The sequence below is a fragment of the Harpia harpyja genome, chromosome 10 (genome assembly GCF_026419915.1).
Source record: "Harpia harpyja isolate bHarHar1 chromosome 10, bHarHar1 primary haplotype, whole genome shotgun sequence".
Lineage (NCBI taxonomy): Eukaryota > Metazoa > Chordata > Aves > Accipitriformes > Accipitridae > Harpia > Harpia harpyja.
This window is the reverse complement of record NC_068949.1, coordinates 30,199,810-30,226,905: the sequence shown is the minus strand read 5'-3', so window position 1 is coordinate 30,226,905 and position 27,096 is coordinate 30,199,810. Positions and strand designations below refer to the sequence as shown.

The following is a 27,096-nucleotide window of genomic DNA, read 5'->3' as shown; positions in this document are numbered from 1 at the left end:
GTAGGAAGGATCTAAACTCAGAAGAAGAAATGATTAAATTTGTGGTTATAGTCAATATAGTTCAGAATAACTGATTTAAGAATTCATGGCTTATGTTGTGAGATTTCATAAGTCATGGTGATAAGATACCAGTAGCTCAATTAACATGAATATTCTGCTGAGGCAGCCCCCCTAGCATCGTAAACACAGAGTTTGGTTCTCTCCTTTTGTGTAAAGTTAAAAAAAAAAAAAAAAAAAAGGAAAGAAAAAAAGGCTGTTGAACTCATGTGGGGTTACAGCATAACAAAGGAGAGAAACAAACCTTTCAGAAACAGGTGAGCAGTGAGGGCTGGACTAATTTGTAGATTGCCTTGCAGAAGCCTCTGTCCTGGACCAGACCCTGTGAGAAACAGGCATGAAGCAATGCCTAATTTTGAAAACTTAAGTTATAAGGTGATGGATAACAGATGGGTAAAGGCAAGGGAGCACAGGGAAACAGTGTGGTATTGTTGGCCAAAGAGGTCTTACCGCTTTGATTAGCTTGGTCCCAGTGAACATCTTCTGGGTATTGTAGTGAAGGAAGCTTTATGGGAGGAACTGAAGGACAGTGAGGTGGCTTTGTGGGTTTTTAGGAGGAGCATGTCCCAGGTATGAGGGTAGAGAAAGTGGGGGTGTGCTTGCTTTGAACATTGAAAGATAGCTGGCATCCTGTCCTGAGCAAAGCACTTCAATTCTGAATGAGAGACCAAAGACGGGGTGAGGATGGGCTGTGACATGTACTGAAAACTGAGACACGCGATGGGACAGAGCATTAAATAGGAAGGTGTCACGAGCAAGTGGTCCCCTTGGCAGCAGCGCTCCAGGTGGGTATGAGCAAGGCCAGAGGACACCTGTGCCAGAGAGCAGAAAGAAGAATCACAGCAGCACTCTGGATGCAGAATGGCTGAGGAAGTGACTACTCCATTCACTTCTTATCCATTGCATCAGATTGCTGCTCTCATCAGCAGGGTATTGGTTCTGGCCTGGAGGACTGTCATGACCCACTCAGAAGAGGAGGGTGAGTTACTCAGATTGGCAAATCCCCAGCGGCGTGGACTAAGGTGAGACAACTCTCAAGGTCCATATACAAACGTTTATTAAGATTCCCACAGTGATTAATGGATGTCTTAAACGAGGTTTTCCAATAATTGGTTAGGTATATAACAGATTATGGCAAGTGGTAAGGTATGCCTTGCATAACTTAGCAATTCTAAGAGAAAAGAGAAACAGAGAGAGATCACCAGTCCTGGTTCCAGCATTGGTCCAGCCAGCTGGGGTTCTCTGGTTTGTAAGAGTGCTTTTCTGTGGATCTCCCAGTGGCACCTATCTTCCCCCTTTGTTTGCCTTATCAGTACGACCCACCCTACTCCCACAGTGGCAATTTTGTTTCAGGTTCTTCCCCAGCCCCCCAGGTGACATATAGCATGATTTGGGTTGAGAGACGAGTGCTATAGTCACGTATGTTTAGTGTGATCTCCATAATCTTCATTAGCTTATTCAGGGGTGTCAACTTTAATATACATTTTGCAGATAATGAGGCAAAAGTTATTCATTGCACATGATGGCCCCGAAAACAGAGAGCTAACAGGCTTCACTAGTTGCACCAGAGCAGAACCATCCTGTCTCCACAGGGCTCCCTCCTCCAGCCACATCCTCTCCCATGTGCTATTCCTCCCACATGGGTCGAGTGTTTGCCTCAGCAGTTCATTGAGCACAAAGCCTGCATTATCCAGACTCCACATTATCCACCCTGTGACTATGGTTTCATTTCAAGGTACTTGTGAGTGTTTGAGACATTTCTTGGAAAGGCTCCGAGGGCCTCCACGCCCCTCCCCCCCTTATCTCTACCAAGCTTCATCTCTCGCCATTGTTCATGGCTGCTTCTCTCAGTCTTTGTTTTGGAGAGTTACAAGTAGTATCCTACAAGGACCTAGCACTAGGGGTAGTTTTATTTACAAAAACAAGTGGATTTAATCAGACAAGCCAATAATAATTAACCAATGAGTTGGACATTGAACCTTTCTCTGGTATTGATGGTAAGAGGGTGGTTCCCGAGCAGTTACTCATTGTAACATCCTTGACTTCTGAGCTATCTACTAACTCCTTGAACAATGAGACAGCAGAATCCTTGTGGTCAACCTACTGTCCCCTTTTACCTACTGCTCCCCAAGAGCATGCATGATAAAGCAAATCCAGTTCCAGCCTTAGAGTAGCACCATCCCCACCTGCCCCCACACCTCCACTTTCCTAAGCAGCAGCGTGATGATTTAGTGGCAGTCACCTGCCTCAGGAACGGTCCTCTGGCTGTCTCAGATGTTGGTGGTTGCCTTAGAATGAAGCTTCAAAGTCTCTTTTGTGTTTTGTGGTCAGCCAGCTGCCATAACATGCAGACAACACAGATATGGGAAAGGGAGAAGCAAAAAGAAGAGCTGGGAGAGTCTCCAGGCTCTGCAGGCCAGAGGAAGTTGGTAAAAGGAACCCAGATCCCGGAGACTCAGAAAGACCACTGCAGCATGCGGTCAGCTCAGCTGCCAGATGCTGCAAGTTCCCAGGCCTGGACCACTGCTGGTGTCCTGGGCCTCCTTGCTGGGTGGCACATGAGAAAAAGGGTACTGTCTTCTTTGGCTTCTCAGCCTTTGCTGGACTTTTTGGCAGCATTCAGCAGGCTTGTTCTGGCAGGAGAGGTTTGTTGCACCAAAGTAGTGTCTTTAGTGCGTCCATAAGAGTTTGTCTCTGTTGGCGTGTACTGATGAAGGCTGTGGTTTCTGAGCAATGGCTGTGGTGTCCTGCAGTGACTCTGTGACAGTGGCTTCCCTGCATCTCCCCTTTGATCTCTTTCTCGGGTCTTCCTCTCCTCCCTTCCCCAGAGCCCATGCAGTTTCCAAAGCCCTTTTGGTCACTGCTTTGGTCTGTGGTGTTGTGCAATAGCACCAAGTTAACAATTAACTGTGTGTCATCAGGGATTTTGTCCCAACACCACTTGATGGTGTGTGGGGACTTTTGTCCCAAGCATCCACCCAGGACTCACAGCCAGGCAGAGCGAGGGGAAGGAGCTGTCGTCTCTTCTCCCCTGAGCCATGTCGGCAGCCCTGGAGGAGTTCTGTGGCTCCGTCTTTTGGGTGAGTGGCTGCATCACCTCCATCGCCCGTTCTTGGGGTAGGATGCTCAGTGGAAGGGGAGAGCAGTAGATCCCAAGGCTCGCAGCTTGTTCAGCCAGCGGGACTCAACTGCCAGTGGTCAGCAGAGGTTCTGGTATTTATCCAGGACTGCCATGGCACTGAGTGCTATGCGCTGCCTGCGTGGTATCCATGAAACAACAATTCAAATGACAGTTCCCTGAGTAAGCCCTGTCCTGTTTTAGCCCTGCAGCCCAGCTGGGAACACAGGACACCCTGCACGGACCTCTTGCGGGATGATTTGGGTCCAGCTGCTGCAGCTGGCTTGGCTCCAGTAAGGGGTGGTTTTGGGGGAGGCCCTTCCATGTTCAGGCAGATAGATGGGTAGGGGGACATCACCTGGGACCTTGGCTGAGTGCTGAAATGCTCAGCCAGGAAAGTAGGTGTTGAGGAGAGGGGTGTGATGGGCTGGAGCAGGGTGGGCAGGAGCTATAGGAGTGGTGGCTCTTGTACCGTGAGCCAGGTGAGGGTCAGGCCATCCCAAGTGACTTGGCTGTCTGTCCTTGCTGCCCCCAGAATGCCTCCTACCTCACTCGTCCAGATGCCGACCTGCCCGTGTGCTTCCAGCAGACTGTGCTGGTCTGGGTCCCCCTTGGCTTCTTCTGGATTTTGGCTCCATGGCAGCTCCTGCCTATGTGGAAATCCAGAGCCAAGAAATCATCTGTGACCAAACTCTACATCATCAAACAGGTAGAGTGGGGCTGAGGGGGCACAGAGGGCAGGCTGGAGCAGCCTGGGGTGGAGGGGTGGTGGAAAGCCTCTGGGCTGGAGTCAGGTGTGGGATGGAGAGATGAGAAATGTAGGAGAGAAGGAGCAATGGGCTAGGGCACCATCTGGGACAGAAATGTAAAGGGGGGCCCAGGACGAGGCATATCTGGGACAGAGGGCATAACAGGGCTGGGATGCACTGGGAGGGGGGGCAGAGGTGTGTACGGGGGCCTCTCATCTTGTGGGCTGTTATCCTCCAAGCTTAAAACGATGGCAGTGCTCCTGTGGAAGTGCTGCAGCTTCACAGGGCCCTGGAAAGCTTTCCCAGGCCAGGTTCGAGTTGGAAAGGGTGTAACGGTGTATGGGACACTGTGCTTTTATGCCCAACTGTGTTGTCTCCCAGTGGTTCCCCTGCTCACGATGGGCTGGGTCTCCCCTCACGGCTGCTCACCTCTCCCCACAGGTGCTGGCTACCTTGCTGATGCTGACGGCAGTGGCAGAGTTGGCCCTGGTGTTTGTAGAGGACACAGAGCAGGACCCCCTGCCAGCTGTCCAGTACACAAACCCCAGCCTGTACATTGCCACCTGGGTAAGGGATCAGCTGGTAAATGTGCTGTGTGTCACCAGAGACACAGGGTGTGAGACCATGAGGCCAAGCAGCAGAAAACTTCCCATAGCAGAGATCAGCTGGAAGCTGTGTCCACAAGGGAAGCGTAGCCTGGAGGATGGGTAGGGACTAGCCCTGAACATGTGTGGGTGGTGCACAAGGGCGATAGGTTGAGGGTGGGTGTCTGGTTGTACAGTGCTCCCTCCTTTTATCCTTAAAACTGGGATAGATACTATGCCTGTGAGCATAGCTGAACTTTCTGGCAGAAGCCTCAGTAGCAGCAGTATGGGTTTCACAGGACTGATTGCATAGCATTAACATCGGACCATGGCTTGCTGCTCTGATGTCTCCCAGCTTCCCATGGGTTGCGGCTCAGTTTTGTGTGGAGAGTCGAGAAGTACAACAGGATACCCAGGCAGAGGAGAAAGCTGAGGACACAGGGGCTATTAGCTTGATGGAATATGTTCATGGAAGTTGCAGATATCTTGTACGAGACATGGGATATTCTAACAGTCTTTACAAAGCCATAATGCTCAGGAGCTACACTTAAAAGCAAAAGTAACACCCCAATTTGCTGTCCTTTGTATTTTGTCATGTCATTTAGTTTCATGTGCAGAGTTCATGTGAGATTGTAAGCCAAGGGGACTGCCCAGATAGGCTGCGCAGCTGGGTCTCTGATCTGGCTTTAATTCCAGGTCTGGAGGCAATATGCAGGAGACAGGGTCTGACTCCTCACAGCTGGGTGTTATCTGAGAATCTGGGGTGAGAACAGCTAAAAAGAGAAATAGTGCCCTGCTGTAATGTCAGGGTGTCTTCAGACCTTGCTTTTCCTATGAGGAGCCTGATCTTATGTCTTCCTGAAATAAATCTTTGCCCTGTGTGATTAACTCCAAAGCTTTTGTAGAGTTGGCAGCGACCTCAGGCACTGGGAGCTCAGTGTCTTCAAGGCAGTGAATCCCAGCAGATCACACATGCTGGTATCCCAGGACACATGCTCCAAAGGCACATTGAGAGCCCAGACCTAGTCCTGCAGCCCTACCTGAACCTCTGACTGATATTCCTTCCCCCAGCTCCTGGTCCTGCTGATCCATGACGCACGACGCTTCTGCTTGCGCAGAGACTCGGGGATACTTTTCTGCTTCTGGACACTGTCCCTGCTCTGTGGGATATTGCCGTTCCAGTCACTCCTCCGGAGAGCCCTGCAGGTTGGGTTTGGCAGGAAGCTCTGTGCTTCCCCATGGTCTTGTTCTGTCCCCAAAGAAAGTCCCTCCAGACTTCATCTCTTGACAAGTTCTCAGTGGTATCACTGAGGTCCCAGCTGCCCTAAGGACCCTGGGGAACCAGAAGATACCTGAGAGGGAGTTGCTGTTTGAATTCATCCTGTCTCTTTGGGGTGGCATAAGCTCTCCAGGACCAATCTATCCCCTTACGGACTTATGGGAGGAGGACAGGAAGAAGCAGGGAGGGGTAGCAAAGGGAAGCTGAGCAAGGAGCCAGAGCAAGTTTTGCACTGCCCCATTGGGCCCAGCCTTGTTTGCTGTCCTGGGCATGGATCTTGTCTCTGAGTGCCAGGTGGCCTTGAGACAAGCCCCAGCAGTCACTCTGGGCTCTCCATTCCTGCAGGCACCAATCTCTGATGTGCCACGGTTTGTCCTTTTCTTCATCTCCTACGGGCTCCAGCTGCTGCTTTTTCTTGTCTCGGGCTTCTCAGACATTGCCCCAGAAACAAAGGAAATCACGAAGAAGGTGCGAGGTCCCTGCGGGAGTGGGCTTGGGGTACCGCATCCTGGCTGGCGTTGTGCAGGGCAGGGTGGGCTCCATGCAGAGACTCCTCCTGGCCCCTGTGGGAGGGAAGACCTTGGGGCTTCAGCAAGGGGCACAGTGAGAGCTGGAGCCTGCAGCCTGGGGCTTTGGCACGTATGTCCAAGGGGAGGCTGCTTCTGGCTGTGAAATGGGATTCCTGGGGCTGGAGCTGGCACAGTTTGAAACCTCAGGTTTCTTAACGGCTGGGGGTGCTGAGTCAATTCTTGTCAACACCACCCCTCAGCATCAATGATCTCTTGGTACGCACTTTGCTTTGTGCCCTAGAACCCAGAAGTGACAGCCTCCTTCCTGAGCTCCATCACCTTTGAATGGTACACCAGGTAAGCAGGGCTCCATGGGAGGTTGGGCTGGCAAACTGCAGGCATGCTTTAGGGCTGGCCCAGCCTTGTTTGGGGGAGCCTGCAGCACAGGCTGCTTGGAGTTAGTTGTGAGAGGCACCGCATTCAGTGCAGCCTGAGCTTGGGGCCAGGCTGGGTGTAAAGGCTCTGCATTTGCAGCAAGGACTCTCCAACAGGTGTAGTACAGGAAACTTGCTGAGGAGAGTTTTCTCTGCCCCACAGCATGGTTTTCAAGGGCTATCGCAAACCCTTGGAGATAGAGGATATCTGGGAATTGAAAGGTAAAGACAAGACACAGGCTATTTACACTGTTTTGGAGAAGAACATGAAGACTGCGGTGAGGAAGGCCCAAGCAGAACTGGAGAAACGGAAACGCAAGAAAAGATGCCGGGAAGGTGACCCAGACCATGGGAACAACATGAGCAAGGCCCAGAGCCAAGACATCCTGGTGCTGGTAAATCCCTTCCTACTCTTGGCCTTGCATGGGACTGAGAGATCCAGGTCCAGCCTTGGGGAGTAGGGTCACCTCACCTCCCTGCAGCCCCCTTTGCTGGGTTTTCCCCTCTTTGATTCTGCAGGGTCATGGGCAAGGATGGGGGAACCCATGACAGGGTATTCCCTGTCCTCGGCAGATCCCCGTGTTTTGAGAGACCAAGAAAGTCTCCATCCTTCTGCCCTACAGAAGGACAGGAACGACCCTCAAGTCTGCAGTACAAGCAGCTCCCTTATCTCTGTCTTTCCCTACCCCAGATACCTCCCAGTAATGAGGTCAGAGTGAACATCACTCTGTGATCACCCCTGGCCTCAGATTCTTCCTGGGGTGCCTGATTTTTGGCCTGAGAGGTTCAGACTGGTCTGGGGTTTGCAACAATTGTCTTTGGTACACAAGAGAGGTGTTAGTACTGGGGGTGTATGACATGAGCAGAGATCAGCGAGAGGGAATATGACAGAAGGTGAAGCTAAGGCTTCATTCATAACAATACCTGATCTGGGGTCTGTGGCGCTGCCCTGGAAGAATCCTTCCAGGTGCAGGAAGCCTGTACAACCAGCTCCTTTACTTCTGTGTGGGCTTCCCTCTAGGAGGAAAAGCAGCTGAAGAGGAAGAAGAAGGGAGACAAAGGGGACTCTGGCCCTCGCAAGGATTTCCCCCGGGGCTGGTTGGTGAAAACCCTGTGCAAGACCTTCTGGCAGAACCTTCTGCTATCAGTAGCTTTCAAGCTGGTGCATGATGGACTTGTGTTCGTCAGCCCCCAGCTGCTGAAGTGAGTCCTTTCTCTCTGTCCCTGTCCATGCCCATGTCCTGGCTTTGCACCCAGCCCCACCACTTCCCTATGTGCACTGCATCCAACCCCACCATCTCCATATGTGTACCTCTCCCAGTGCCACACCCTGGGGACTTCTTGTGCCCTCACCAAAGCTGTGAGAATGTGTTGGGTTACAGTTTAATGAAGAACTGATCTGAGCTGGCTGCCAGCTCTTATGGGTGATACCTTGCTCCCTGCTCCCTACATCCTTTGTTATGCAGTCCTGCTCCCTCCCTGGAGACAGTCCTGGCTCTTCTTTGGGGCCCTTCATGAGTCAGTCCAGCTCAGCCCAACAGGACCTGCCCAGTTTGTTTTGCAGAGCCACACAGTCTCTGTGGATGATCTGATATTAGTGACCCACTGCTGTATGTGAAATGCAGCATCCCTGGCAGAACAGGGACATTCAGCAGAACAGGGGTCCCCAGCTTGCTGAGCATCGAGCCAGCTATCTGGGGCAGGGTCTCTGTCACCACTCTCGTGAGGATGCTCTTCCTGCATTGGTTTGGAGCATCCTGCTCAGGTCTGTCTCAGTAGGGTGGGGGTCTCATGGGCTTCTTTACCCTCCAGGCTGCTGATCGCCTTTGTGTCGGATGAGGAGTCCTTTGCCTGGCAAGGCTATCTGTATGCCATCCTGCTCTTCCTGACAGCACTGATCCAGTCCCTCTGCCTGCAGCAGTACTTCAGCTTGTGCTTCCAGCTTGGCATAAATGTGCGTGCCAGTCTCATTGCTGCCATCTACAAGAAGGTTGGTATGGCCCTGTGTCGTGGTTTCGGCCCAGCCGGTAACAAAGGACCACGCAGCCGCTCGCTCACTCCTCCCGCCCCCCTCCGGTGGGATAGGGAGGAGACGGAGGAGAGAAAAGAAAAAAAACCTGGAACCTCGAGGGTTGAGATAAGGGCAGTTTACTGGGACAACACAAAAAAAGGTTACAACAACAACAACAACGGTACTAATGAAAGAATATACAAAACGAGTGATGCACAGTGCAACTCTTCACCACCCGGAACCCGACGCTCCGCCACTTGCCCCACCGAAAGTCGAGAGAGCCCCCCCCGGCCCGCTCCCCATTTATATACTGAGCATGATGTTGCATGGTATGGAATAGCTCCTTGGCTAGTTCAGGTCGGCTGCCCCGGCTATGCCCCCCCACCTCCCAGGTTCCTGTAAAAATTAACTCTATCCCAGCTGAACCCAGGACACCCTGTCATCACCCCTGCTGGCTTTCTCCAAGCTGGGCTGGGGATACTGGCATCCATTGCCTACCCCATCAACCTGGAGTGACTGGGGTATATGCCCTTTACTTCCCAGGAAGGCATGGGGAGACCTTGGCTTGTGGGACACTCACCCAACACTGAGGACACTCTGGGTGCTAGTTCTGCCTGGGACCTGGGTGCTGCAGTCATGTGTTTGACAGCTACCAGGGGCCAAGGGAGGTTTCTCTTCAGAGCAGTGCAACACCTAAGGCAGCTCTGCTAGGATTCCTGCATGGGGGTGTGTTTCTTTGCCCCCAGCATCCAGTGGCTCCTGGTGTGCAGGCTGTGATGACAGCACCTGTGGCCAGCAGAGAGGCACCTGGAGCAAACCCAGGAGCAGTTTCAGCCTGGCCTGCTAATTCCCTGCTCTGTGCCCTGCTGCTGGCAGCCAGGCTGCTCCCAGACTGGCTTGCGGTGACTATGCTTTCTCTCTCCAGGCACTCACCATGTCCAGTGCCACCCGCAAGGAGTCCACGGTGGGAGAGACTGTGAATCTGATGTCAGCTGATGCCCAGAGGTTCATGGACACGGCCAACTTCATTCACCAGCTGTGGTCATCCCCCCTGCAAATTACCCTGTCCATCGTCTTCCTCTGGGGAGAGCTGGGCCCCTCTGTTCTGGCTGGCATCGCAGTTATGATGCTGCTCATCCCCATAAATGGGTTCCTGGTTGCCAAGGCCAAAACCATCCAGGTTAGTGGTGGGTTCAAGATCCTCCCTGGCCTCCCACTCCCGAGGCCCATTGTTGCTCTCCTCACTCATTTTCCACGCTCCCCTACTCTTCCCTGTTATGCTGCAGATCTTTCCCAGCCTAGGAAGTTCATCTGACTTGGGCTGAGCATGCCTCTAGCCTGAGCCAGGGGGTGATCAGCTGAGATGAGCAGGAGGCATGTGAGACCTGTTCTACCATCACAGCTGAACTTGAACAGGGCTCGGTGCTGCAGTCATGTGTTTGACAGCAGCCTTGAGGACTGAAAGCGAGATATTACCAGCCATAAAATAAAGCTTTAGCTTCTACTTAACAACAGGGTGCTGTTTTTTCCCTGGTTGTCCAGACCCCCAGGGAGCCAAGGTCCAGCTTTGTGGGATGGCTTCTCTGGGCTCTGGAGCCCACCCTTCACTTCCCTGTGGCAGCCCAGATATATTTCCAAGGGTGAGTTGCTGTCTGGTTTAGGTGACCTCTGGCTCTTCTGTTTGTAGGTGAGGAACATGAAGAACAAGGATGAACGCATGAAAATAATGAGTGAAATCCTCAATGGAATCAAGGTGAGAAGTAGAGTGGAGACCCCCCCAGCAGCTCTTGCACTCTTCTTCTTGGTGCACTGTACCTGGAGGCAGCACACCTGTATAACCCTACAGCACCAGCATTATAGTCTAGTTTGGGGCCTCTGTGTCTGGGGTAGCCAAGCCTCAGTCTCTGCAATTCCCTTGACTTCCTCACCTTTTGAAAGGTTGGCTGGGAAGGAGCTCTGGATACCTGGACCAAGACTTGGGATCCAAGAGAGGGTTTTCTGGGGGTTTCCTGGATGGCTGTGGTGGTGAGCAGGCTACCATGGTGGCAGAGGGGCTGGCAGTGACCTGTAAGCCGAGGATGAGGGAGTGGGAATGCTGTGGGGAAGTGCTATAAGCCATGGGGCAGGACAGGATAGGGGAGATGCAGTGGCCAAGCAGGCTTCTGAGCAAGCCAGGAGCTGGTGACAGAGGTGCTGGCCACCAGCAAGCTGAATGTGGAGGTGGGCACTCCTGTGAGGCCAGCACCCGCTTACCTTGCTCATCTCAGATCCTGAAGCTTTTTGCCTGGGAGCCCTCATTTGAGAAGCGAGTCAATGAGATCCGGGCACGTGAGCTCAAGGACTTGGTGAACTTCAGTTACCTGCAGTCAATCTCTATCTTCGTGTTCACGTGTGCCCCCTTCCTGGTGAGTGCCAACAGGGCTGGGGAGGGCTGCACCTTCGTCAGAGCTGGGGTTGGGCTGTGTCCATGGGGATGGGAAAGACTGGGAACCTCAGCTGGAGTGCTCCTGCAGTGAGGAAGGGGCTGGCTGACAGATGCCTGGGATGCAAAGTATGGTCCTGGCTGCTGGCAGGAGAGCTGTGGTGGAAAGGGGTCCCATCAGAGTGGTGAGATGGAGCCCAATGGAGAAAGAAAGCAGGAGGGAAACAGGTCCCCAGCAGGAAGGCACTGCTGAGGCCTTAGGGGAGCATGAGAGTCTGGGCTGCACACAACCACACTGATGGTGGCTTTTTCTGCCATCTGTCCTAGGTCTCCTTGGCCAGCTTTGCTGTTTACATGCTGGTGGATGAGAACAACATCCTGGATGCACAGAAAGCCTTTACTGCCATCTCCCTTTTCAACGTGCTGCGCTTCCCCATGGCCATGCTGCCCTTGGTCCTTTCTTCCTTGGTGCAGGTCAGCCTTAAAAAAGGACAGGGGGTACAGGAGGATCTTATGATACCTCTGCCCAAACCAACACATGAGGCTCAGGTGTGTGATGGAGCTGGGCCTCGGACGCCCGGGGGTCAGTGCGTGGAACTCTGCTGGCAGTGGGGTCAGACGGGACTCCCATATGTGACACAGGCTTGGGGCTCAGAGGTTGGGGCTGGTGCTTGGGTGGGGGCTGTGTCTGGGGTGCTCTGCTTACGGGGGTCCTGCCAGCCTGCCCAGCTACGCCCCATGCCCACATGCCATCCTCTTTCTGCTATGGCAGACCAACGTGTCGACTGCGAGGCTGGAGCGCTACCTGGGCAGAGAAGACCTGGACACCTCGGCTATCCACCACAACCCCATTGCAGGCAGGTGAACCTCCAGGTTACTCCCTGTGGGTCACAGGCTGGCCCAACCCTGGGCTTTCCCAGCCCTGAGGGATGCCTTTCTGCTGACAGGCAGCGCTGTGCGTTTCTCGGAGGCCACCTTTGCCTGGGAGCAGGACGGCAATGCTGCGATAAGAGAGTGAGTGCTCTGCGCCATGTTGAGGGCAGATCGGTGGGGAGACGGAGCCTTTCTATGTTTTTAGCTGGGGATGGCAATTGCCTCTCACAGTGCTGCTAGAAGCGAGTGCCCCAGAGACGCTAGTCTGTGCTGGTCCCACGCAGGAGCCAGCGGGTGACCTGGCAGTGCTGCTTCCTCAGCCCTCATGTCTTTGCAGTGTCACCCTGGACATCGCACCTGGGAGCCTGGTGGCCGTGGTAGGGGCTGTGGGCTCAGGCAAATCTTCGCTGGTGTCAGCCATACTCGGGGAGATGGAGAATATCAAGGGACACATCAACATCCAGGTGAGAGGAGCCAGCTGGTGCAGGGGGCTGTGGGGCTGCTTGGGAGCTCAATGGGGAGGCATCAGGGCAGGACTGTTCCCGGAGCGGTGGCTCAGGGCAAGGACAGGCTGCAGGAGGTGGCGGTGCTCAGGCTGATGCTCTGACGAGGTAGCTGTTCTTGTGTCTCTCTTTCCAGGGCTCCCTGGCCTATGTACCCCAGCAGGCCTGGATCCAGAACGCCACACTGAAAGACAACATCCTTTTTGGGTCAGAACTGGATGAAGCCAGGTATCAGCAGGTCATCAAGGCCTGCGCCCTCCTTCCAGACCTGGAACTGCTACCTGCGGGTGACCAGACAGAGATTGGAGAGAAGGTATCAGCCTTGGGCGCTGTGGGTTTCCCATAGCACCTGCAGCAGAGGACAGAGCTGTTGCCCTGTGCCAGCCCAGTGCTCAGAGAGGTCCCTTCCCTTCCAGGGCATTAACCTGAGCGGGGGCCAGAAGCAGCGAGTCAGCCTGGCCCGGGCAGTGTACAGCAACGCAGACATCTACGTCCTGGATGACCCCCTGTCTGCCGTGGATGCTCATGTCGGCAAGTACCTCTTCGAGCACGTGCTGGGGCCAAAAGGGCTGCTGCAAAAGAAGGTGAGCACCCCTGCCCTCCTCCCCACCACGTGGCCAGGCAGGAATGGCACTGGCATGGTGTTGGCCATCCACGGAAAGCTGAGGTTGCTTGCTTGGGACAGAGAGGGGTCCTGTGGCTTTCATGTGGGGCTGCAGCAGGCAGGAAAGGCCTCACGGGTCCCCAGAGGGGTGCCCGGTGTCCCCGTAGCCAGGCAGTGATAAGAAGAGAGGTCCCCAGGTAGGGGATGGAGAGCCTGCAGGCCCATGGCTGGGGGGCAAGGGGTGCTCTGATGCTCACTACCCTCCAACCACTTTGTTGCAGACACGGATCTTGGTGACGCACAGTATCAGTTTCCTGCCCCAGGTCAATAACATCGTGGTGCTGGTGGCAGGAGCAGTGTCTGAGCATGGCTCCTACAGCACTCTGCTTGCAAACAGGGGGGCCTTTGCCCAGTTCCTGAACTTGTACGGCAGCCAGGAGGAGGATGCTTCAGAGAAGAATACCACAGGTACTGGGAACACAACAGGGCTGCAGCAGTTAGAGGGGCCATGCATATGTCTTGGGGTTGTGAAAACCCCAGGACCTGATCCGTCAGTCTGACCTGGTTCTACCCAGCCCAGGCCCCAGTGGTGGCTGCTGTGAATCCTTCCCAGCTTCTGGCAATCAGTAGCACAAGCACTTTCTGCCTAAGATTTGCATCCAGACATTGTGTTGAACAGCCAGTGAAGGACCTGCCTAATTTTTTCACTCCCTTTTTAGTTCATTTATGGGTCCCATAATCTTATGTGGCAACAGGCTCCGTACCTTAGTGATGCTGGGGTGAGAAGGATCCTTTGGTTTATTCTGAATGTGCTGTTGGATAACATTTCATCTTTATCATGTCCCCCAGTGCTGTAGGTAGGAGTGGCGTCAGGTCGGGTGGATGCTCACCCTGCCGGGGCTCAGCCCAGTTGTCCAGCCGAAGCCTGGCTATTGCCAGTTCATCCCCACAGGACCCACCTCCACCTGCTCAAAGAGATTTTCCTGAACTGGAGTGACATGACCTACCAGATTGTGCACCTACTAAACTAGCACAAATCTCTGCTCGAGGTCCCACCAGTGGCACTGGGATAAGTCAGCAGCAGGGACTGCCTCCATGAAGGCCTTTAGCCTTAAGTCCCCTGTCAGTTCTCTCTCCAGCACAACAGGTTTCTTCCTCCTGCTGTACTGGGCTTGCAGCAGGGTTGGAGAAGGTGTGATGCGTGGTGGTAGGACACAGCCTGGGCCTGGGGTGCAGAGCGGAGCTGCATGCAGCAGAGGTGTGGTGCACGGGATCTGCTCTCTCCTCAGTGCCTGACCCTACCCTCCCTCATCCCTGTGCTTGTAGCTGTTGCTTTAGCTGGGGATGAAGAGCAGGGGGATGAAGACATTGAGCCTTGTGTGGAGGAGGGTCCTGATGATGTGGTGACCATGACCCTGAAGCGCAACGCCAGCATCCGTCAGAGAGAGCTCAGTCGCAGGTGGGAACTTGACCTGAGCTCTCAGCTCTCTCCCCTGGCCCCTGCATTGCTCCTTAGGAGAGAGGGTTCCTGCAGAGAAGGGGCTGGGAACTTCCCTACTTGCTCCTACCACCAGCTGGACTGGGTCAAGAGCATCTGATCTTGCCTTACATTAGTGAGTCACAGCCTTACTCTGTGGTCTTCCTTGAAACTCCTGCTGCTGGCTGGTCCTGCTTTTGGGGGTAAGGGCTATGATTCAGGGCTGCAAATGCCTAGGGCTCCCACAAGGCTCATTCAAAGCTGCCCCAGTTAGGACATTATTTCCCAGAGGGCTCCAGCACTGGAGTCCCAATGCACCATGGGCATGGACCCCCAGGAGAGTAGGACCCATCCAGCACCCTGTGACTATGGTGCCCATCACCTCCCTGCAGCCTTAGTAAAAGCAGCACCAATTCCTGGAAGAAGGCCCAGGAGGAGCCCCCCAAGAAGCTGAAAGGCCAGCAACTGATTGAGAAAGAAGCTGTGGAAACCGGCAAGGTGAGGAGGATGGATGGATGAAGCACTGTGCTGCCCTGGCTCAGTGCTACAAGACCCTGACTGTGGCTCAGAGAAGCCAGTGCTGGCTGTCTGTGGCCCCATTGCAGCCAAGAGACACTGAAGGAGACAGAGCTGCCTGGGACTGGTGGGCAAGGTGGTGGAGGGGAGCTCTGTGGGTAGCAAGGTGGGAGTCCCGAGGCTGTGCTGGGTGTCACTGGCCACGGTTTGCTGCGCAGCGGTGATGGGCTGAATTGGTCCACAGGTGAAGTTCTCCATGTACCTGCGGTACCTGCATGCTGTTGGCTTGTGGTATTCTTTCTGGGTTGCCATGGGCTACGTTGGACAGTACGTCGCCTTCGTGGGGACTAACCTGTGGCTCAGTGCCTGGACTGACGATGCGCAGCACTACTTGAACCAGACCTATCCCACAGAGCAGCGGGACCTGCGGATCGGTGTCTTTGGGGCACTGGGGGTGTCACAAGGTGAGTATGGGAGCACAGGGGATCCTGCTCACCTCAGCTGCGTGGTCCAGAAGGGATATGGCTTGCAAGGCCTGCAGCCAGCAGTGCAGCAAGGAGCAGGGGACCCACTATGGTGTTAATTTGCCCGCTGCTGCCTGCCTTCCAGCTCCTGGCATAACTGGGGACAGATAGCAGTCTGAATCCAGCATAAATTGCCCCAAGAAGTCTGTGTTGCCCCCTTAGGTTGAAGATCACTGTCCTTAATCAGTTTGGAGATAGTGCAAGGGCCCAAGGGTTTCCAAAAGGGTTAGCGTTCTTCCCTTGTGGTGGGACGCAGTTACTGGGGCCTTGCAAGAAGGTGAGATGCAGGACTGTCACAGCAGCTTGCTACAGAGCTGCTGGTTTGGAGCTGCTTCATGTGTCTCTTGAGCCAAAGGGTGCCTGGGGCCAGTATCACACATGAGCTGGTGATGACCGCCCTGTGCTTTCCTTGCAGCTCTCTTCCTGCTCTTTGCAACCATCCTGTCTGCTCGTGGTGCCATGCGAGCCTCCCGGGTTATGCATCAGCAACTGCTCAGCAACATCCTGCGTGTGCCCATGAGCTTTTTTGACACAACCCCGACTGGCCGCATTGTGAATAGGTTTGCAAAGGTAAGAGAACAGCCCCAGTATGGAGGAGGTGCTTGTTCCAGCAGATCTGGAGAGTGTTGCACGGTGACATAACCCTGTTGCTGTTCAGCACTGCACAGATGAGCCCAGATCAGGGCCTGGAAGGGACCAGAAGGGCATAGTGGATGTGAGGCCGACTGTGAGGCAAACCGCATCCTGGGCTATACTAGGAGGAGAGTGGCCAGCAAATCATAGGAAGTTATCATCTCCTCTGCTCAGTGCTAGGGAGGCCACACCTGGATACTGTGTCCCGTTTTGGGGCCACCTGGTCAAGAGGGATGTGGAGAAACTGAAGAGGGTCCAGAGTAGATTACCAAGAGAGGTAGAAGCCTGGAGCTCATATCCCATAACGAGTTGTCCTGGTTATGGACTCTCGGCAAAATATACGGTCTTTGCTATGTAAATGAAGCTCATAAAACAAAGAGAAAATGAGAAAGGAGGGAAAATACAGACAGGGAGTTTCAAGTGTGCTGCCACTCCACTTCTTCCTTTGGTGCCACCTTTTGATTTTGGGGAATAAAAATCTCTCTTGAGATCAAGCCTACAGGCCTGCTGGGTTTACTCTGAGATGAGGGAGTATGTGGTGCCCAGCTAGGAGACAGATGCTGACCAGCTGGAGACCTGGGTGCACCTGTGTGGACCTGGAGTCAGCCCTGTCCCTCTTTCTGCCTCCATTTCTGCTCCTGCATCCTGGGTCCAGATGAAGATGCAGTTCCCAAAGCTGGTCTGTGCAACAGGGGAATATTAGAGAAAGCTTCTCTGTTAAATCAGCTGTTCCCAAGCTGAGCTGTGGCCCTAAGTGGGGTTGTGACCCTAACACCAATCCAGTGTCATCCAATATTTTTGCAAGTGTCTGGCACTGTGTTACCACGTGAATGCGTAGGAACCCTGTATGTGTGGGGCCTTTGGGTTTCTCCCTCTTTCTGGGGTCACTGACTGCTTCTCCACACTTCTTTGTATGCTCCAGGACATCTTCACGATAGATGAGACCATTCCCATGTCCTTCCGCAGCTGGCTCTCCTGTTTCATGGCCATCATTAGCACATTGCTCATGATCTCCCTGGCCACCCCATTCTTCGCTCTCATTATCATTCCCTTGAGCATCTTCTACTATTTTGTGCTGGTGAGTAACCGTGGCTTGAGAGAAGCTTCTGCCCTGCTTGGAGCAGTATCTTTGCTGCTGCTGGACTTTATGTTGGTAACCAAGCTGTGTCCCTCATTTCAGCGCTTCTATGTCTCCACGTCACGCCAGCTAAGGCGTCTGGACTCTGTAACTAGGTCTCCCATCTACTCCCACTTTGGCGAGACAGTGTCAGGGCTTTCTGTGATCCGTGCCTTCGGACACCAAGAACGATTCCTGCAGCAGAATGAGAGCACCATGGACATCAATCAGAAAAGTGTTTACTCCTGGATAGTCTCAAATAGGTGAGTTTTATTCCTTATGTCACAGCACAGCCTGCAGCACCTCTGCCCAGCAGCTTCTGGGTCCCTGAGACACTGCAGTTCTCCCTCTTGATCTCAGGACTGAGGGTCTGTGTAGGAACTGGGGGAGCTTGGGATAGGGACACCATCTGTGGGAAGGAGACGTTTTAGGGTGATTTTGAAAGCCAGAGTGTGGCCCCCTAGAAACGTCCAGAGCCTGGGCAGAGTGAGCTGCGCTGTCAAGGGCTGAGATGCTCTTGGTGGGTTCTGGGAAGAGGCCGATGCTCCAGGCCAGGTGGGAGTGCGATGGGGACAGTATCTGGTGTTGACGTGTTATGGGGTAGATACTTAGGGTGTGTGAGGGTTGTACAGTTGGGGCTCCTCTGATACATGGCATTACCAACACAGGAGGTTGTGTGTGAGACACAGGGGCTGACAGACAAAATGAACCTGCTTGCAGAATTGGCTAAAAATCATATGCTTCGTAGGTGCAGGTACCCTGTGTACAGTGCTCAGCGCTGGGTGTGCAGGGATGCTGGTGGGGTGCTTGTCTCACTGGTGGGCCCTGTGTTGGGTGCAGGCAGATGCTTCTCCCACCACCCCTCAGCCGTGCTCTCCTGGTGCAGGTGGCTGGCCATCCGTCTGGAGTTCATTGGGAGCCTGGTGGTCTTCTTCTCTGCACTTCTAGCTGTGATTTCAAAGGGCACTTTGGAGGGCGGCATCGTGGGTCTTTCTGTCTCCTCTGCCCTCAATGTGAGTCAATGAAAGCTTTTTCTTATTCCAGGGCAGGGCTGTTTCTGGAAGCAACACCCTGATGGCTCTGGGCTGGCTGGATGATGCTGCCTTGCCTCCAGCTCTGATCCATAGAAAGGGGATTAGCTGGGGTGTCCTATCACCTGGGGAGCTGGTATGGAGCCAGGGGAGCACACATCCCAGTGTGAGGGGGATGCTTGCTGCCATGGGGAGGAGCACATTCCCACTGTGGATCAGAGATGCTACAGCAAAGCTTTTGAAGGGCTGGGGAGTGGAGAGTTAGGGGCCAGGCCAGGGATGCCCATGTCCAGGCTGAGTCCCTGAGCTGAGATGGGAGGTGGCTGTTCCTGGGTCCCACTGAACTTTGCATCCTCTGGCTCTGCCACACAGGTGACCCAGACACTGAACTGGCTGGTGCGGACATCTTCGGAGCTGGAGACAAACATTGTGGCTGTGGAGCGGGTACATGAGTACACGAAGGTGAAGAACGAGGTGAGGAGACCAGGGTCCAGGCAAACACCTGCTGCACAGCTTGATGCTAGCCAGCATCGCAGGGTGCAACCCCTCCTAATGCTCCTCTGCCCCCAGGCTCCATGGGTGACAGAAAAGCATCCACCCCATGGCTGGCCCAGCAAAGGTGAGATCCAGTTTGTTGACTACAAAGTTCGTTACCGACCTGAACTGGAGCTGGTTCTTCAGGGGATCACCTGCGATATTGGGAGCACTGAGAAGGTGAGGACTGTCTGCCCTCACTCCACCCTTTCTGTAGTGTCATGGTTTTAAAGTTGTTTCTGTCCTCTTAGCTTCGGTCTGTGGTCTGGGGAGGGATGGTGATGGGACGTGGCTCCTGGGGACTTGAGCTGTGGGGCAGGGACCAAAGGAGACCATCTGGGAGATGATGATTGCAGATGCAGGGCAGGAAGGCCCACCAGACCAAGATGGAGAGCATCTGCCCTGTTTTCTTCAACCCTGTCAGCTGGTCTAAATAGCTGCTTCCACAGGTTGGGGTTGTGGGCCGGACTGGGGCTGGAAAATCCTCCCTCACCAACTGCCTCTTCCGGGTGCTGGAGGCCGCTGGAGGGACGATCATCATCGACGGGGTGGATATAGCAACGATCGGCCTCCATGACCTGCGCCAGAACCTCACCATCATCCCTCAGGTGAGCTGACCCCACCTCCCCACTGCTGCACATCCTCCCCAGGCTCTGTTCCCTGGTGCCGCCTTGCCCTTGGCGCATCCCTGGGTGCTGCGGAGACTCCAATGGCCCGTGGGCATGCCATCGCCACCTCCCCTGCCCAGCTGCAGGCAGCAGGGTGGGCAGGCTGTGGCCAAACTCGGGGGCCTGGAGCCGCTACAGCAGCTACATTCAGCCCTGCTGAATGGCCGTGGTGTGGCTGAAGATGGTGCTGTTCCTGGCAGGACCCCGTGCTCTTTACTGGCACCCTGCGGATGAACCTGGACCCCTTTGACCAGTACACGGACGAGGAGGTCTGGAAGGCCCTTGAGCTGGCCCACCTGAAGACATATGTGCAAGACCTTCCTGAGGGGCTGCTGCATCTTGTGAGCGAGGCGGGGGAGAACCTGAGGTGAGCAGAGGAGCGGAGGCATGCCCAGCACCACCCCTTTCCCCTGGTCCCAGGGACCAGCCTAGAACAGCAGACTGCAGCAGAGTGGCTGTCCAGGGACGAGGCCACAGAAGCTTCTGGGAGTAAGCGTGGGAGAGAAAGGTCCAGGAGTCAAGGCTGCCAGGGAGCCAGCGTGAGCCAACCCTTCCATGGCGGCCCAGAGAGCAAGATGCTGAGGGATGTGGTGCTCAGGGTGGCAGACGATCAGCTGGGGGAAGGCCAGGGAGGGCTGGGCAGGCATGGTGTTGGGGTCAGGGCAGCGTGTGGTAGTGGGCTTGCAGAAGCTCTGCTGGTGTCTGCCTAGTAACTCAATTGCCCCACCTCATCCCAGTGTTGGGCAGAGGCAGCTGGTGTGCCTGGCCCGGGCCCTCCTTCGCAAAGCCAAGATCCTCATCCTGGATGAAGCGACAGCAGCCGTAGATCTGGAAACTGATCATTTAATCCAGACAACTATCCGGAGCGAGTTTGCTGACTGCACTGTCCTTACTATTGCCCACCGCCTCCACACCATCATGGACAGCAACAGGTACCGTGGGGCAAGGGGAATGGGGATCGGGACTCCTAGGATGGGGCGAGAGGTGGCCAGCAGCAGAAACAAGGATGCAGAGAAGGGCAGGGGTGGATGCAGTTCCTAGGACAGCAATATATGGAGGTTCTAGGAGAGAACAGAGGGATGGGAAGGATGGCCATGCAGCAGTTACGCCTTTGTGCGGCGAAACATTTTTGGGCATCCTTCTTTACAGCAACAGGCTATAGAGGCATTGTTGACATCTTACGTGTGTCACCCCATCAGCACTGGGAGGACAGCTGTGCCCTCACCTCTGTGCTGAGAGGAGGTGAACCACATAACGCGGCTGCAGGAGTGAGGGTCGGTGGGGCTGTAGTGCTGGTGCAAGCGGTGCTATCGGCTCGGATCCTGGGAGCTCAGGCCTCCTTGTTCCCTGCCACCAGGGTGATGGTGCTGCAGGCTGGGAGGATTGTGGAATACGACAGCCCTGAGGAGCTGCTCAAGAAGCATGGTGTGTTCTCCGCAATGGCAAAGGACGCTGGCATCACGAATATAGAAACCACTGTACTGTAGGTGGAGCGGAGCAGTGTGCGGGTGTGTGCATTGGCAGCTCCCTCCCACTGGCACTCACCAAGCAGGCAGCAGCTTTTCCCTGCTGCCAGGCTGCCCAGGAATTTCTCTCTGCAGCTGGGAAGCGGAGAGACTGGCTTCTCTGGCCAGGACAGAGGATCTGGATATGAGTGAGCTGTCAACCTTGCTACCCCACCCTGCTTGCTGTGCACATGAGGGTCTGGAGCTGCATAATTTATTCCAGTATAGAGGGGAAAAGTCTGCCATGGGAGACCATGACCCCCGTGGGGGTCTTAGTTTTTGTACTTCACCATGCCAGGGGAACCTAGCTGAGATACGCTTTAGCACTGTGGAATGAAATTTACAGTTTAATCTAAGAGTGTTATAAACTTTTGTAACTGTTTCTAGTATTCCAACTGAAAGTCTGACTTTACAGCATGCTAAGTAAGCCTCAGTTTAGCTTTAAACCTGGCTAGTGTTTGAGGGAAGATGGTAACAGAGGTTATCCAGACACACACGGGTGGGGAGACCAAACTGAGTTGCACGGTGGTACCCAGGCATGAACACTACTTGCCAGCAGCGGAGGTGGAGAAGCCAGGGCCTGCCTGCCTTCCCTATGGCTACAGCTCCCTTTGACTGTAGCGCAAACAAATGAGGCAGTCCCTGGGGCTATCATAACCACTAGTGGGGCAGATTTTGGGCTGCGGCTCCAGACTACAAACCTGACTGTGGTGGAGATAAGCTGAAGAGGTGCAGGCATGTGTGCATGCCATACTGACATGCACAAAATCTGGTGGTTACTGTTGACAAACTCTTGACCCTTCTTTGCTTTTGGGCATGGAAACCAGGAGCTGTAGCACTGACATCGGCTGCTGGTATGCAGGGAGCCTGTGACCATGTGCATGCTGCCTACCCACTTACAGCAGGGCAAACCCCTTCACCCTTGCTGGTGGCAGGAGGGACACAAGCCACCCGCAGCCTCAAGCAAGTCACGTAACACACAGCAGGAGAGAGGGCAGTGCAATCACTTCATCTTAATGAAGAACTTCCCTGTGAGGGTTTCCTAGTGTCTGAGCTGCAGCTAGCACAAACACCAAGGCAGAAGCATTCTGAACCCCACTGAAAGGATAATGTTCTTCCTAGCCCTGCAGGGTCTCCATGAAGCCTGTGGGCTTTGCCCCCCTAGCCCAGCACTGGCCAGGCACTCCTCCCAGCTCTCCTGACACTTGCACAGGCCCCTCCTATACACAAGGGCAAATCTTTATTTACAGAGCAGCAGTACAGGGGATACAAATATTGTCCCAAGAGAGGGGAGTTTCCCCTCCTTCAGGACATGGCAGCAGCAGATAAGACACACCACCCTGGCAAAGGGCACCACATCCCTCCTGGGGAGGGTCTTGCCCTCCCAGAACATCAGCACCATCTCCAGTGCCCTGCAGGAAAGCGCAGGTGACGCAGTCCTGGTCAGAGCCCCCCCAAAAAATCAGGCTGGAGGACAGCCTGTGCTTTGCCTTCTGCCCTGCCCCAGTCCAGAGCAGCCAGGTGGGCATGTCAGTGCAAAGACAGGTCTTGGGCACTGGAGATACCTGGAAGATGAGAACCTGATGGCTGCTGCTAGCAGCAGAGCTTGGAGAGGCCCGAGCCCCTGGGAGATCCAGCATGGGGATGAAGCACCCGCTAGGGACCCTGCCATGGGGGCTTTCAGAGGCTGGGCCTATCCCAGCCCTGGAGCTCAGCGACTCCCAGTGGACCTCAGAGCTGCTTCCCCAGGCAGTGTGTAGATGTCCCACCCTGAGGTCCTGCACAGACAGACGAGACCAGGCTCCTGCTGCTGCTGCCGAGAAGGCACAGGGAGCACATTCACAGGGCCTGGGTTGCTTTTCACGCTACTTGGCTAAAGATGGACTCCAGAAACTCAGCGTTAGCCTTCCACAATTTAAACTCACAGCAGCTCCTCAGCCTTGGTTGAGCCTTACCCTCCAGGGCCATGGCCCCAAGCTTTGCTCCCCTGCTCCTGGCTGGACACAGGAGGCTCAAACAGCCCAGGTGAACTCATCCCTGCCCTCACACAAGCTGCTCCTGCCTGCCCTGCCAGCCCACCCTTCTTCCTCCCCAGAAGGGGAGGTGGCAGCCAGTGTGGTGGGGCCCAGGAGCACTGCAGGGCTGCGAGGGATGCAGCCTCAGGGCAAGCAGTAGGGGCTGCAGGGCTGGTCAGCCTCCCCGAGGTCCCTGGCAGTGCCGGCAGGAACAAGGCACAGGGTGCAGGCTTCTGCCTGCCACCTCACGTGTACTCTGTCTTCCGGATGTAACTGGAGGGCACATAGCCCTGCTTCCCATGCGCCTCGGCCAGCCACCACTCCCGATTGCCTGTGATGTCCTCAAACTGCAGGATCCTGAGTCTCTGGTTAGCTGACACACTCAGCTCATTGGTGTTGCGGCCTTTGAAAGTGTAGAGAGCGTAATAGACCTGCCAGACAGAAGGAGAGTGTCAGGTGGATGGTCATGCCACACAGCCTTGCTGTCACATTGCATCGGATGTGTGGGCTTTTGCTCCTCTCCCCAAACAGTGACAGCCCGAGCCCCATCCTGGCCTCTGCCAGAGATGCCCCCACCTGCCCACCCCCATTTGCAGCCTAATTCTCTGCCTCTACACCTCTGCTGCTGGGAGAAAAGGTTTCATCCTCTACCTCAGCCCTTTGGGACAAAGCAGCCTCCACCTCCCACCCCTCCCTGGTCACTGCCAGGGAGGAGGATGATTCAGCCCCAACTCAAGAGAGCAGGTCAGCCCTCAGCATCCCCAGCCCCCCCCCCCGAGGCTGAGGGCTCACCTGGTTGCCCTCTGACTCACTGCTCTCCAGCCCAGAGTCTCTGTCCTCCACTGAGGGCGCAGGCCTGAGATGCGCTTTGGCAGGGTGCCCATTGCGAGAGCCAGGGCTGCAGCCCAGCTCGGGGCGGCTGTAGCGGCGCTGAGACGTCACTGTACTAGCCTCCAGCGGGGCTGTCCTGTCACCAGAGCCAAGCTGGGGCAGAGAGGGGGAGTCCATCTCTGAGGGGTGCTGCGGGGACTGGTATGGGTCTGCTGGGGAGACCGAGTCCTGCACGGGTTTCTGAGTGAAGGTGACAGCCGCCCCGCTGGGGCTGAAGGTCAGCGTGGTGTTGCTTTGGGGAGAGGAGCTGCTGTGCTCTGACTCGTTAGAAGAGTGGCTGCCCACAGAGACATCTGAGTGGCTACGGCGCGGGTTGTAGGGCTTCAGAAAGGAGCTGTACACAAAGCCCTTGGTCACTGCAGAGAGAGAGAGAGAGGAAGGGAGCTCAGATTGGGGCACAGGGGGACCAGAGGAGGGGACTCACAGCAGGCGCCAAGGGCAGGGAGCAGCCACCTACCCCCGTTGTCTATGAGCCAGCGATTCTGGCTGCCCATGGGGTCCTTCTTCTTGATGACACCCACGATGTCTCCTTCCAGCAGTGAGACATCCAGGTCTTGGGCAGCATTGAAATTGCGGTCTGCCTGGAAGAGACTGTCTGGGGAATAGCGGGCCAGGAGGGCAGCTCGAATGTCATCCGACTGCAGGAGGTAGCTAGGCTGCAGAGGAATAAGGCAGGTGTGAGTGGTTGTCCTGGGCACTGCAAGCCCTGACACAGGGCAGAGGGAACTCACCAAGCCAACAAGGGGCTGCCGCCGGGCGGACTGCCGCTCCACAGTCTTCCTTTCAAAAGGCTTCTTGGGAGCTGCCTGGGACTCTGGGAAGAAGGTGAAGCCCTGGAGCTGCTGGAGGACTCGACTGTGCTCATCCTGGAAGACGGCAATGAGGTTCCCCTCCCTGCCAGACACCTTCAGCAACTGAAACCAGAGCAGGGTTGCAGGCCATGGTTAGCTGACAGCTGCTGGGAAAAGTGGCCAAGAGCTACAGCAGAGACCATCCCAGCTCCCGGGCCAAGCAGGGGCTCCGAGTCCTGCCTGTGACTTGCATCAGGCCCAGATTTGCAGTCCTGTCTGGACCCAGCTCTGAGTGGTCCCCAAACTCATGACCTGAGATTCTCTTAGGCAATGCTCTCCTGCCACTGCTCCAGGAGCAGCTGGAGCATTCACAATCCCTGCACGCAATGGCATCGTGACCCCACAATCCCTGCCCTGACAGCATCCCACAGGAGCCCTCCCTAAGGCACTTGGGACCTGAAACTGCAGCAACAGCTTCCCCCGCAATGGGATGGGACCCAGAGAGGCTCAGGGACAAGCCCTGCGCAGAGATTAGTGCTGCACTGAGCCCAGAGCGCTGGCTGTGCTCCAGGAACCCACCGACAACAGGGGTCTCAGCTCCTCCAGGGCCAGGCGCACAAAGTCGCAGTGTGCCTCGGCATAGCCCCGCACACAGCTGGCAAAGAGCTCCTTGGCAAAGCGCAGGAACTTGGGCAGCTCGTCCAGCAGCTGGGCATTGAGGGCCTCGTAGTTGTTGCGGGCTGACTGCAGCTCGTCCAGCGTTCGCTTGTCCTTCAGCTTCTCCGCTCGCTCCGTGCAGTTGTGGAAGTCGAGGAGCTTGTCAAACCGTTTCTGCACCAGCTTGTGGGGCCCCGCAAACATGCTCAGCAGCTGGTTCAGCGGCAAGCTCACCAGTCGCTCGGTCCGTTCTTTCTGGTGGGCAGAAATGCAGAGCAGGTAAGATGAGGTGCTCGCTCTCACTGTGTGGTGAACACTAGCAGCTCACCCTCCAGCACACAGCCTCCCCAGGACAGCATAGGGTCCGTCTTCCTGATGGCACCCACCAGAGCTCCAGAGGTAACTTCCAACAGGAATTATTCTATCATATTACATAAATGTGCCAGTGTGGGCAACGTTATGGCAAGTACCTGAACCACTCATGTAGAGCGCTGTAAAAAAATGTGTATATAACAGACACACTCAATACACATCATAAATCCACAGGCATCAAAGCTCTCTGGAGGGAAGAGCTGAACAGGAGTGCTCACGCCTCTCCCAGGCTGTGTTACCCTCCCTGCAGGCTCCCAGGGGCTCCCCATCTGCAGGAGGGCCCCAGAGGGGTGCCCCCAGCACACAAGAGCACAGCCTCACTCACGAAGTTGGAGAAGAGCTGGTCACTGATGAGCCGATTCACTTTCTGGAACTGATCCAAGTCCCCACTGCCCTTCTCTGTGCACAGGTCCCACATGCTCACTGCTGCCAGTGCCTTCATGCAAGCCGACTCCTGCACCAGGGACACACAGTCAGCACAGCCATGGTTGCTGCCCAGGAGAAGAGGCCTCCCAGGGCAGCCCAGACCCTGAGAGAGGGCCCTGGCAGGGCTGAGGGCCTGACCACTGGCCAGCGGCACTGCAGGTACACACCATGCAGGCAGGAGGGGCAGTACACGGCAAGTCCCACGCATTAGGCACCACACCCAGACCAACTCACTCGAACATGCTGCAGGTAGAGGGAAAGGTCCCGGATAAAGGACTTGATCAGCCGCTCCTGCATTCGGAAATTTTTCTCTGTCTCTTCAAAGGCTTCATCCTTCAGCTGTGAGAGAAATATGTCTCAAGGGAGGCAATTCAGGACTCCAGTACCTCCCAGAGTATGAGATGTGGGGCCTCCTGCCCACAGGCTGAACAGCAGAGATAGGTGGTTCAGACCCTAAGCTCACTCTGCCTTGCTGGCCTGGATGAGAGCTACTCATCAGGGAAGGGGTGTGGGGGGACAGCAGACACCACTGCAGAAGCACTGCAGGGTCTAAGTGCATCTGGCAGCTGATGCACATTACCTGGGGTGCAAAGCCTGTGAGATGCTTGAGGTGGCTGCTCACACGGTTGGATTTCTTGATGATAGAGTGGAAGTTGAGCTTGGAGATCTTCTCCATGAGGCTATCCTCATCCCCTTTCCGGTACTTTAGCACTAAAGAGATTGATGTAGAAATCAGAACCCCTGTCAGCACAATGCCCATGTCTTACAGTGCCTCATCAACAATTGCCTTGTTGGT

General features: G+C 55.1%; 2 protein-coding genes across 14 annotated transcripts in view; one reads left to right on the top strand and one right to left on the bottom strand.

The window, feature by feature from the left end:
* Nucleotides 1–1,502: 1,502 nt before the first annotated feature.
* On the top strand, nucleotides 1,503–21,504 carry ABCC2 (ATP binding cassette subfamily C member 2). Of its 5 annotated transcripts, XM_052800179.1 has the most exons (33): nucleotides 1,503–1,792; nucleotides 2,979–3,137; nucleotides 3,711–3,884; nucleotides 4,366–4,491; nucleotides 5,580–5,714; nucleotides 6,133–6,255; nucleotides 6,598–6,653; nucleotides 6,894–7,125; nucleotides 7,752–7,933; nucleotides 8,543–8,720; nucleotides 9,667–9,921; nucleotides 10,429–10,494; nucleotides 11,009–11,146; nucleotides 11,491–11,637; nucleotides 11,936–12,024; nucleotides 12,115–12,177; nucleotides 12,374–12,500; nucleotides 12,676–12,852; nucleotides 12,956–13,123; nucleotides 13,425–13,611; nucleotides 14,470–14,602; nucleotides 15,013–15,118; nucleotides 15,381–15,600; nucleotides 16,076–16,230; nucleotides 17,216–17,371; nucleotides 17,474–17,673; nucleotides 18,297–18,423; nucleotides 18,814–18,915; nucleotides 19,012–19,155; nucleotides 19,425–19,583; nucleotides 19,844–20,010; nucleotides 20,381–20,575; nucleotides 21,001–21,504. In XM_052800179.1, the coding sequence occupies exons 2-33, from the start codon at nucleotides 3,096–3,098 to the stop codon at nucleotides 21,128–21,130; spliced, it is 4,659 nt and encodes a 1,552-aa protein (XP_052656139.1). In that variant the 5' UTR covers nucleotides 1,503–1,792; nucleotides 2,979–3,095; the 3' UTR covers nucleotides 21,131–21,504. The 5 variants fall into 5 exon arrangements, with proteins under 5 accessions (XP_052656139.1, XP_052656141.1, XP_052656138.1 ...); XM_052800181.1 differs by lacking the exon at nucleotides 2,979–3,137 and having other exon boundaries at nucleotides 1,504–1,792; XM_052800178.1 differs by lacking the exon at nucleotides 1,503–1,792 and having other exon boundaries at nucleotides 1,884–3,137.
* Nucleotides 21,505–22,369: 865 nt separating this feature from the next.
* DNMBP (dynamin binding protein) overlaps nucleotides 22,370–27,096 on the bottom strand; it is a 36,193-nt gene continuing 31,466 nt past the window's right edge. For all 9 annotated transcript variants that reach the window (XM_052800187.1, XM_052800186.1, XM_052800188.1 and 6 more), the window contains 8 exons: nucleotides 26,881–27,011; nucleotides 26,535–26,639; nucleotides 26,200–26,328; nucleotides 25,425–25,757; nucleotides 24,786–24,968; nucleotides 24,512–24,710; nucleotides 23,956–24,410; nucleotides 22,370–23,594 (listed from right to left, as the gene is read on the bottom strand). In XM_052800187.1, coding sequence (XP_052656147.1) covers nucleotides 23,409–23,594; nucleotides 23,956–24,410; nucleotides 24,512–24,710; nucleotides 24,786–24,968; nucleotides 25,425–25,757; nucleotides 26,200–26,328; nucleotides 26,535–26,639; nucleotides 26,881–27,011 — 1,721 coding nt within the window. In that variant the 3' untranslated portion in view covers nucleotides 22,370–23,408. The remainder of the gene's footprint in view (nucleotides 23,595–23,955; nucleotides 24,411–24,511; nucleotides 24,711–24,785; nucleotides 24,969–25,424; nucleotides 25,758–26,199; nucleotides 26,329–26,534; nucleotides 26,640–26,880; nucleotides 27,012–27,096) is intronic.

Excerpts from the sequence above, each read along its gene's own strand:
- ABCC2 (XM_052800179.1), top strand. The coding sequence starts at position 3,096 with ATGTCGGCAGCCCTGGAGGAGTTCTGTGGCTCCGTCTTTTGG. Across the intron at positions 12,853-12,955 it reads AGACAGAGATTGGAGAGAAG|GGCATTAACCTGAGCGGGGG; the intron begins GTATCAGCCTTG and ends CTTCCCTTCCAG. Across the intron at positions 14,603-15,012 it reads CAGAGAGAGCTCAGTCGCAG|CCTTAGTAAAAGCAGCACCA; the intron begins GTGGGAACTTGA and ends ACCTCCCTGCAG.